This window comes from Mytilus edulis, chromosome 6 (assembly GCF_963676685.1).
Source record: "Mytilus edulis chromosome 6, xbMytEdul2.2, whole genome shotgun sequence".
Classification (NCBI taxonomy): Eukaryota; Metazoa; Mollusca; class Bivalvia; order Mytilida; family Mytilidae; genus Mytilus; species Mytilus edulis.
Genome location: NC_092349.1, coordinates 29,151,191 through 29,163,408, shown reverse-complemented (window position 1 = coordinate 29,163,408; position 12,218 = coordinate 29,151,191). Strand labels below are relative to the sequence as shown.

The 12,218-nt window shown below is 33.7% G+C and overlaps 1 protein-coding gene across 1 annotated transcript in view; it reads left to right on the top strand.

Moving 5' to 3' along the window:
• LOC139526330 (putative ankyrin repeat protein RF_0381) overlaps positions 1–12,218 on the top strand; it is an 86,489-nt gene that overhangs the window by 12,215 nt on the left and 62,056 nt on the right. The window contains exons 4-6 of the mRNA XM_071321463.1: positions 3,854–3,955; positions 4,747–4,848; positions 10,866–10,967. Of these exons, the coding sequence (XP_071177564.1) occupies positions 3,854–3,955; positions 4,747–4,848; positions 10,866–10,967 (306 nt within the window). The remainder of the gene's footprint in view (positions 1–3,853; positions 3,956–4,746; positions 4,849–10,865; positions 10,968–12,218) is intronic.

Genomic DNA, 12,218 nt, shown 5'->3' with positions numbered 1-12,218 from the left:
TTCAATAGTTCATTAACTATATCATGTACTTGTCAATTGGTTATTTATTCTACCGTGGCAAAATTGACTAGCTTGAATATACAGTTTATAATAATACATGATGGTCTTCAGTTAATGATTTCAGTTTTTGACACTGTATCATATCATTACCTTTACAGTTTTCCGTATATTTGTATTCTTACTATTATTTCCTTTATGGCCGTATGACTCCTGACATGACTATGTATATGATGATACAGCTTTCGTGTTTTAGATTTTGTGGCTTCCCGATTGTGCTGAATCTAAAGGTTTGACTCGGACGCATGCCATTTGTATAGCGGACTTTGATTTGTGTGCCTCGTAGCAATAGTTTACTTGAATCAAACTGTATTGTTTTAAGGTGTGATTATGAAGTTCTATTAAGTATCATCTCCAGACGCTTGTTTGTGTTGATCTCTTTGCTAGTTGTGACTGTGTGTTTGTCATGATCTAAAACAAATAGTTGATATAATGTATGTACGTATGTATGTTTTGATTGATCAAGCAATATTATCAATATAATGGAACTATATATAATTGTCATGTAAATGGGAGGTTGAACAACCTATACACCACATTAACGACAACATTTTCTTTAAAAATTGCCGATACCAAGTCAAGAATATGTCAGTTCCTGTCAGGTCTTTCCATTGGTTTTGTCAGTTTTTACGGACTTCACCTTTTTGATTTCACCCTTGAGTTCCTCATTATTGTATCTAACAATCATAGAGCATGATTTCATGGACATGAAAGATCTCAATTATCTGTACTGGTATGTAAAATATATACTGCCTATTTACAATACTCAATGGAACAATTTATTCAGACATAGGTCTGTATTTGTTTGTTAATGGCTGGTAATGGTATAGGTTGTCGGATATATTGTTCCTATTCTTACGTATTTGGTTTAATTAATACTGTACACATCTGCGGTTATTAATAGTTTCTATTGTCAGTTTGTTTTACAATGTTGGTGGATGAACCCGGAGGAAATAGACAGAACAACAGACCTTCTGGAAAACTAGTAATCTTTATCAATTGAAAAAAGATTCGAATACATATCACCATGAGCATGTTGTGTGTACAAAAGTTATTAACTTAGTCCTTATGTACAGAAGTTATTAACTAAATATTTATGTTCATACGTTATTAACTTATGTACAGAAGTTATCAACTTAATCCTTATGCACAGATTGATTTAAAATACAATTCATAAACTTTCATTTGACAACGAAGGTCTCGATGGCGTTAACTTATGCAATAACTGTTATCAAAAATAAGTTCTGTCGAAAATACCTCCTTATTTTAAAGATCAGCATGTATCTATCATTTCTTATACCTATACCAAACCAATAGCAACCCAAATGTCGAATTTCAAAAACGTTTTGCAATATTTTAATATTGACAACAAATCTAAACCTCCTGATTGCACCTGTGCTAGTTCGCAATTCACAAACATTCCGGCTAGCAACGTTATTACCGTTGACCTCACCATTATTATATTGTCAATAACACTTCCCTGCAAAATGTGTTATCCAAAGGTCCTTAATATCGTGAGCCTAAATCAAATCAATTGGAAATAAACCTTCAACATACTTATGGATTCAGTCGCGGATTTTGCATGAAAAATGGCTAAACACAAAAACGAAGACGTAATTATTCTTTCCGAATAGATTAAGCACCTGAGATCACCCCTAGTTTTTGGTGGGGTTCGTGTTGTTTATTCTTTAGTTTTCTATGTTGTGTCATGTGTACTATTGTTTTTCTGTTTGTCTTTTTCATTTTTACCCATGGCGTTGTCAGTTTGTTTTAGATTTATGAGTTTGACTGTCCCTTTGGTATCTTTCGTCCCTCTTTTAAGGCTGTGAGGTCGTTGATACAAATCAGTATTAAGAAACTGAAAGGGTCTATCAATACCCATGCTACGTCAATCTTGAAGACCCAAATTTCGCAAAAAAACGAAACCTCTGCTTTATCTACCATCAAATCCGGGTTTCGAAATTATTATTAGGTGGCGTGAATCCGATGGGGATACTGAAAAATTGAAACGATCTTTTGGAGTACGTACAATCTAAGACTACTTTTGTTTATCTTGCAATAGATAAAAAAACATTTGACTTTTCTACACTTTACACAAGTATTCCCCATTTCAAACTAAAAGACAAATTGAAAGAGTTGGCTTCGCTTTGTTTTCTAAAAAAGTATGCAAGTATCTTGTCTTAGGGATGGATAAGTCCTCATTTGTATTTCCTATCATGATTTTCTTAATAGAGGGTTGTTGCTCACAAGGAAGCTGTTAAATCAATAGTTCCAGATGGTGAAGTTGAAATCATCTCTTCGTAAATTTAGGACGCCATCACGCGTTTGTTGACCGTTATGGAATAACCGTTTCACAAATTATATCGGATATGTTCCTTACGTCGTAACTACAATCCCCTATCCTTTCATGAATGTGACCTACCGAATTAGACTATTTCCCGGATTTGTTATTTCATAAGCAACACGCCGGGTGCCACATGTGGAGTAGGATCTGCTAAACCTTCCGGAGTACCTGAGATCACCCCTAGTTTTTGATGGGGTCCGTGTTGGTTATTCATTAGTTTTATATTTTATGTCATGTGTACTATTTTTGTCTGTTTGTTTTTTTCAATTTTAGCCTTGGCGTTGTCAGTTTATTTTCGATATATGAGTTTGACCGTCCCTCTGGTATCTTTCTTCCCTCTTTTTGTAAAGAATCACTCTGAATCAAATTAACAAAACAAAATTCTGAAACTAAGATTATCAAGATGCTTGATTTCTTACTTGACAACATATTTGTTACGTTTGGAGGACGTGTTTTTCCACAGACTGTTGGGATTCCAATGGGAACCAATTGTGACCCTCTTCTTGCCTACTTCTTTCTTTATTATAATGAGGCTGGCTTCATTCAGGAACTTCTTAGGAAGAAAGATACTCTCACTAAATAATTCAAAATTTGGTTACTATGTTGAACACATTTATCTCATCGAATAAGACAAAAAGGATACAACAGATACAGTATCTCCCAATTGATACTATATTCCCAGGCTTGTATATCCTATCATGATTTCCTTGATAGATGGTACTTGCATACACGGAAGCTACTAAACCAAGAGTTCAAAAAGTTGAAGTTGAAATCATCCCTTCGTAAATTTTACTGATGCTATCACGAGTTGGTTGACCATTATGGAATACTCGTTTCACAGATCATATCGTATATGTTCCTTACGTCGTAAATACAATTCCATTCCCCATTTGACGAACATGACCTACCGAATTAGACTATTGACTGGGTTTGTAACAACATGAGCACCAGATGTGTGTATTGTGTTCTATCATTTGTCCTTTGTCTGTTACTTTTTAAGCCATGGCTTTGTCAGTTTATGTCCGATCCATGAGTTTGACCATCCCTCTGGTATCTTTCGACACTCTTTTATTTCGATTGCCTGCATTGATACCTCTTTTCTGAAATCTGCCCGTAATGATACAAACAGTTATACTAAGAGTGTAGGACAACTTACCATGATGTTGTTAGTGTATTTGTTTTGTTGGAGTTTAAAGCTTTTTTCAGTTTGTGTTGGGGATGATAATTGAGTACACAAACAGTACAAACTACTTTCTATTATAATCAATGGGATTCGAATACACAGTTTATTAACAGTCTCAGAAAAAAATGCGATTAAGAAAAACTATTTTGAAATTCATCATTCTCGCATTGTTAGCCTATGTTTTTTTTGTACTTTAATCATTTGTATGACATAGTTTGTATTACAAACGTCTGTATATTAATACGAACATTGTAAACCTTCTATTTCAGTATGGTGATACTCCCTTACACGCAGCTGCTAAAGGTGGATTTATCAACATTGTTAAATTGTTATTAGAAAGAGGAGATAAAGATCCGAATAACGAAAATAGGGTATGTGATGACGTCCTTTACAGGACAATCAAACTTTGTAAAATCTTTCATCAAACCAAATAAGAATAAAACTGAAAATGTTTTATTGAAATATACAAAGCCCCAAAAATATGAATAAATTAGCTAGGTATTACAATTTCTAAATCGTTTGAGACATCCAATAAAAAGAAAGAAAAATGATATTTTAATTACACATATCCTGATACATATTAAAAAAAGTAAATTTGATATTATTGCTTACGGAACAACTTTCAACTCCGTCACAAAAGACGTAAATGTAAGCAGCTTGTCTGTTTCAGTTATATAATTTTGACAACTAGAACTATTTCTTGTCCTATGTCGATTGCCTTTATTATAACATCTTTCTTGAAATCTGCCCGTTATAATACCAACTGTTATACTACAAGTGCGAAACAACTAACAATGATATTGTTGTGTATTTGTTTTTTGAGTAAGACGCCACGTACAATAATGACCATACCAAGGTGATCAGGTTTTTTGTTGGTAGAGGATGGGAAAATAAACACACAAAACAACTGAGCTTCTGGGAAAAAAGGCAACCGTTGTCAATGAAAACTGGATACGATTACACATCACCATTGAAATGTACTATGCACACAAGTAATTTATATAAACAGTTTTAACGAAATTGCGATTAGCAAAAAAGATTGAATTTCATTGACTTCCCGAAATGATGACAAATACATTTTTGTAATTTTATCATGTAATATAATTGTTTTTGTTAGCTTCCATATCATGCTATAAACAGTACAAGCTTTTTTTTATTTTAGTCTAATAAAACTCTCTTACACTCAGCTGCTAGAGGTGGAAATCTTGACATAGTTGAATTGTTATTAGAAAGAGCAGATATAGATCCAAACGGTGAAAATAAGGTACGAGATGACGTTTTTCTTTCATACTTGTAAAACATTGTTGAATCTTTCATCAAAATCAATTTCAAAATAATGTTGCTTATAAATTCTATATACATCTCTTCAAAATACCTAAATTTTCAAAATTCAAGAAAGCTTTACGTCATCAAAAGTAAAATCACAAAAATACTGAACTTAAAGGAAAATCAATTTGGAAAGTCCATAATCACATGGCAAAATCAAAAACAAAACACATCAAAATCGAATGGACAAGAACTTCATATTCCTGACTTGGTACAGACATTTTCAAATGTAGAAAATGGTGGTTTAAACCTGGTTTTATAGCGCTAACCATCTCACTTTGATGACATTCGAAATACCAAAACACACTTCAACCCAAATAACTTTGATTTTATAGAAATCAAAGACAGTCAATCTATTAAGATTCGTTTTCTTAGTTTCGGTTTATTTTGCATTCCAATTGCACATTTAATTAAGACAAGGATTTATCATTCATTAACGTATGTATATACAACAACTACTTATCTGATAAAGTGTGGAAATGGGAAAACTCGATGACTGTAGATGTAGTATTATTGTAAAAGAAAGTTAATTAAGTTCATTACCAACTGAAGATATGATTCCGATTATGATATATTGCATTATATATAATCAAATGTGTTTTAAACCCGAAGAAAAAAATGTTTTTCTTTGTTTCATATCAAACAACATAGATCAATCATCTGTGTTTTTATGATTGATGAGTCTGATTAAAAGAACTGAATGTAATCTCACTGCTTAAAATGATGCATTTAATATGAAATTAAATGCATAGTTTATGCATATCATATTTCAAATTGAAATAAATTATACGTATTGCACTGAAAAAAAATCGAATTCACTATAAATTTAAACTGAATTCAATTGAAATAAATTTCCAATTTTTAACCTAGTTTAAGATATTCTTAAATCTGATTCATTTTCAAACAAATGTTCGCCTTAATAAACATAGATTTTTCTTAAATATATAATAAACTTTGAAGTAAGATAAAAAAAATAAAAAAATAAATAAATTTCAAGGTTTATAACTTATGCTTTAGCAAATTTTTGGTTCTTCCCTCGCCGGGATTCGAACCCATGCTACTGTGATATCGTGACACTAAATCGCTTGCACTGCATATATATATATATATATATATATATATATACACTGACTCAGACGTACTTATGAATATAATTATTTTCTGTGACTGTATCTTACATTAATTTGTAGGATCCTTTACTATAGATAATTTAGCTGATCTGTAACAATAACATCTTCATGCCTTATATATCATGTACTGTAGTACGCCGCTAGATTAAAACTGACGTGGAAAGGTAACATATGGCCACCGAAAGCTCTTTTTTGAGAGCCCAGGTGGTCGCGTGGTCTAGCGGGACGGCTGCAGTGCAGGCGATTTGGTGTCACGATATCACAGTAGCATGGGTTCGAATCCCGGCGAGGGAAGAACCAAAAATTTGCGAAAGCAAATTTACAGTTCTAACATTGTTGAGTTGATGTTTAGACGAGTTGTATATACATTATGTACACAGCCATGTATCACCATCATTGATGGCGATCCGATGGATACATCTGTTGTAGGGTTGTCACTGACTCAGACGTACTTATGAATATAATTATTTTCTGTGACTGTATCTTACATTAATTTGTAGGATCCTTTACTATAGATAATTTAGCTGATCTGTAACAATAACATCTTCATGCCTTATATATCATGTACTGTAGTACGCCGCTAGATTAAAACTGACGTGGAAAGGTAACATATGGCCACCGAAAGCTCTTTTTTTGAGAGCCCAGGTGGTCGCGTGGTCTAGCGGGACGGCTGCAGAGCAGGCGATTTGGTGTCACGATATTACAGTAGCATGGGTTCGAATCCCGGCGAGGGAAGAACCAAAAATTTGCGAAAGCAAATTTACAGTTCTAACATTGTTGAGTTGATGTTTAGACGAGTTGTATATACATTATGTACACAGCCATGTATCACCATCATTGATGGCGATCCGATGGATACATCTGTTGTAGGGTTGTCACTGACTCAGACGTACTTATGAATATAATTATTTTCTGTGACTGTATCTTACATTAATTTGTAGGATCCTTTACTATAGATGATTTAGCTGATCTGTAACAATAACATATTCATGCCTTATATATCATGTACTGTAGTACGCCGCTAGATTAAAACTGACGTGGAAAGGTAACATATGGCCACCGAAAGCTCTTTTTTTGAGAGCCCAGGTGGTCGTGTGGTCTAGCGGGACGGCTGCAGTGCAGGCGATTTGGTGTCACGATATCACAGTAGCATGGGTTCGAATCCCGGCGAGGGAAGAACCAAAAATTTGCGAAAGCAAATTTACAGTTCTAACATTGTTGAGTTGATGTTTAGACGAGTTGTATATACATTATGTACACAGGCATGTATCACCATCATTGATGGCGATCCGATGGATACATCTGTTGTAGGGTTGTCACTGACTCAGACGTACTTATGAATATAATTATTTTCTGTGACTGTATCTTACATTAATTTGTAGGATCCTTTACTATAGATAATTTAGCTGATCTGTAACAATAACATCTTCATGCCTTATATATCATGTACTGTAGTACGCTGCTAGATTAAAACTGACGTGGAAAGGTAACATATGGCCACCGAAAGCTCTTTTTTTGAGAGCCCAGGTGGTCGTGTGGTCTAGCGGGACGACTGCAGTGCAGGCGATTTGGTGTCACGATATCACAGTAGCATGGGTTCGAATCCCGGCGAGGGAAGAACCAAAAATTTGCGAAAGCAAATTTACAGTTCTAACATTGTTGAGTTGATGTTTAGACGAGTTGTATATACATTATGTACACAGCCATGTATCACCATCATTGATGGCGATCCGATGGATACATCTGTTGTAGGGTTGTCACTGACTCAGACGTACTTATGAATATAATTATTTTCTGTGACTGTATCTTACATTAATTTGTACGATCCTTTACTATAGATAATTTAGCTGATCTGTAACAATAACATCTTCATGCCTATTATATATCATGTACTGTAGTACGCCGCTAGATTAAAACTGACGTGGAAAGGTAACATATGGCCACCGAAAGCTCTTTTTTTGAGAGCCCAGGTGGTCGTGTGGTCTAGCGGGACGGCTGCAGTGCAGGCGATTTGGTGTCACGATATCACAGTAGCATGGGTTCGAATCCCGGCGAGGGAAGAACCAAAAATTTGCGAAAGCAAATTTACAGTTCTAACATTGTTGAGTTGATGTTTAGACGAGTTGTATATACATTATGTACACAGCCATGTATCACCATCATTGATGGCGATCCGATGGATACATCTGTTGTAGGGTTGTCACTGACTCAGACGTACTTATGAATATAATTATTTTCGGTGACTGTATCTTACATTAATTTGTAGGATCCTTTACTATAGATAATTTAGCTGATCTGTAACAATAACATCTTCATGCCTTATATATCATGTACTGTAGTACGCCGCTAGATTAAAACTGACGTGGAAAGGTAACATATGGCCACCGAAAGCTCTTTTTTTGAGAGCCCAGGTGGTCGTGTGGTCTAGCGGGACGGCTGCAGTGCAGGCGATTTGGTGTCACGATATCACAGTAGCATGGGTTCGAATCCCGGCGAGGGAAGAACCAAAAATTTGCGAAAGCAAATTTACAGTTCTAACATTGTTGAGTTGATGTTTAGACGAGTTGTATATATATATATATATATATATATATATATATATATACCGTTTCGATCCCTAACATCACTGAAGAGACATTTATTGTCGATATCGAGATCTGGTGTACATAAAAGTATTGACACCTCATGCTTGTGGCATAACTTCTTGGCCACAAGTTTATTGTTTACTGTTAAGTATTAAATTTATATCAAGATCCATTTTGTTACATCTTGCGATCAATTTTATTTGGCAATCGCCAATGGCAGTCAACAGGGTTAAAGAACATCAGTTGTTCGACCTCAGGTGTCAGACCACCAATTAAAAATCCCTATCTGTTCAACCAAATTTTGCAATTTTTACAGCTTTCTAAATACTTTACCTTAAGTTTAACTTCATATAAACCAGGTATATCCTTAATTGTACATGTATCAGCTTTCTACATGCCAATTTTCACCATACCTTTAAAGCCTTCTAACAACATAACTGACTATCAAACAGAGGTACTCCAAAAAAAAACCTGGTTTTCTGGAAATCTAAAATTAGTATACTATGGAGCACTATAATCCTCAATTTTTAATACAAACTCATAGACAAGTAAATTTTGACTCAAACTGATCTAGATATATTTCTCTTTCACCAAAAGTTTCATCAAATTTGTTGGTAAGTTTAAGTACACAAGGACATCAAAAGCACTATTTTGTGTCAGAGTAGGGCTACTTTTACATACGTTCTAAATTGGAGGGAGTAATTGGTGGTCTGACACCTTAGTCAAATGCGTTTTGTTTAAATATACTTTTTCACTTTTTTGGTCTTTTGGAAAAATGTTGTTTGTGCTGTATTTAGACCTTTCTACAACTAAAATTGTTTTGTTTGAAATGATCACGCATCATTGTCAATATAATGCAAATATATGTAATTATCATATAAGTGAGTGGGAGGCTAATCGAGAAATAAAACCACATTAACACCAACATTAAATTTTAAAAATGTCAATACCAAGTCTGGAATATGCCAGTTGATGTTAGATCTTTCCATTGGTTTATGCATTCGAGCCTTTCTTTTTATCAGTTATTACAGACTTCACCTTAATGATTTTACCGCTGAGTTCGATATTTGTGTGTGTACATTCTCTGATCTAAAAATCATCAAGCATGAGTTCATGGACACTTAAAATCTTAGATATCGGTAACATAGTTTAGGCTGTCTATTTACAATACTCCATGGAACATTTCATTCGGGCATAGGTCTGTATTTGTTTGTTATGTCTGGTAATGGTATAGGTTGGTGGATATATTGTTTCTATTATGAGTTGTTGATATTGAAGAAGTATTTAATTAATCTTATCTATTGTATGTAAAAGTCAATATAACTACAGTATATCAATTAGGTTCGTATATTCTAACGTATGTTCCGTATGTGCTTTCAACATGTTAACATTTCTAGTAATTTTATAACTGTAACTGTGTGTTACAAATGACAACATCTGTTGAAAATATAAAAAAGAAAACTGATAATAGTCCAATTGTTACAAGGATACAGAAGTTTCATAATCAGCTTTCAAATATGCGTTTTTGAGCGTTCTTGATGAAAAAAATAACGAAATATGGTTGAGAAGCATGAACATTTTAAAAGTGTCACTTTTCCTTCTTCTTACTGTTCTGAAGGTTTGTAGAAAAGTTAAAAAGCAGAAATATGTTAATGTAAACACATCCTTTATGTATATAAGATGTGATATAATTGCCACTGAGACAACTTTTGACAACTTTCTACAACGTTACAAATGTCGTAGATGTTAGCAGATTGTTTGTTTTTGTGGTATTGTGTTGACAGATGATGATATATGATCGTATCAAGATTGCCTTGCCATACATTTTTGTAGAAATATGACCGTAATTACACCAACTGTTATAATATGAGTGTGATGATACTTACCATGATATTGTTCGTGTATTTGTTTGTTGGAGTATGCAGCTTCGTTCTATGACGATGGTTATATCATGGCGTCTTGTTTTGTGGTGGAAGCTAGAGTAAACAGACGGAATATCGACTTTCTAGATAACTTGCAATCAATGTCAATTAAAAAGGAATTTGGTTTTCTTACACACGTTATACATTTAATCCATAAGTACAATTTCATAAAAAATGTGATTGATAAAAAATAATTTTGCAGTTCTTTAATCTCGAATTTGTGGCCATTGTTATTTGTTTGTACTATAATCATTCGTATGACAAAGTGTTTCTATACGTCTGTATGATAATACGATCATTGAAAGCTTTTTATTTTAGTATGGTTCTACTCCCTTGCACAGAGCTGTCGAAGGTAGATTCATCAACATAGTTCAATTTTTATTAGAAAGAGCAGATATTGATCCAAATAAAACTGACAAGGTACGTCATGACGCGCTTTACAGGATTGCCAAACTTTGTCAAATGAAATGTACAGATCCCAACAATATAATACGGTATGAATATATTGGTCGAGTTGTATAATTGCTAAATCGTTGGAGACATCCAATAAAAGGAAAGAAAAATAATGTTTAAATTACACATATCCTGATACATATTGACAAAAAGTAAATGTGATATTATTGCACATGAAAAAACTTTCAACTACGTCACAAATGACGAAGATGTAAGCAGCTTGTATGTTTCTGTTAAATACATTTGACTGCTTTAACTATATCTGGTCTTATTTCGATTGCCTTTATTGTAACCTCTTTCTTCATATCTGCCCGCAATGATACTAAATTGTATGCTGTGAGTACGAATTACCATTATAGTGTTGTTTATTTGTTTGTTGAGGTTGACGCCACGTACAATAATGGCCATACCAAGGGGACCATACTTTTGTTGGTGGAAGATGGTAAAATAAACACAAAAAAATTGCACTTCTAGAAATTATGCAAAGTTTTTTATCATGTGAATAAGATTTGAATACACATCACCATTCACAATATTATGTACAGAAGTAATTAACTTAAACCACATTTACAGTTTCAACGAAATTACGGAAAATTATGAAATTCATTGCCGTCTCGAAATGTTTTCAAATGAATTGAATTTTACTCTTATCATTTGTATGAATTGTTTTTGTTCACTTTCATACGATCCTATGAACAGCGCAGTTTTTGATATTGTCCGGGTTTTTTTTTCGAGAGCAACTGTGAAACTGTCTGGGTATTTTAATGAAAATTTGAATAAGAAAAAAGGCATTCTAGACTCTTTCTAGTATATTACTGTCCTTAAGTGAAGAATAATGGCATATATTTACAATAAATCATCAAAACATATTATATAGCTACACACTAAGGGATAGATGTGTCTGGTTAAGAAACCCTAACGGACGTATCCCCAACGTTTATAACTGTCTAACACCCGATGTTAAACCATTTATTTGTTTATTTTGAATATTAAATGAGAAAGAATGGATATCATATTTATTAACAGTATCAGATCCTGATTAATAATAATTTTTATTGTTCTTAAATGGAACCCTACTATTTACCTTACTATGACATCTTTATACAAACTTTGACAATTGAGTCGATGTTACAAGAGGAGTCAAAGTTGACATTTTGCATATTCCCGTTTAATCCAAGTGCTTATATGGAGCAGCAGGTCAAGGTTGGCTGTATTGTG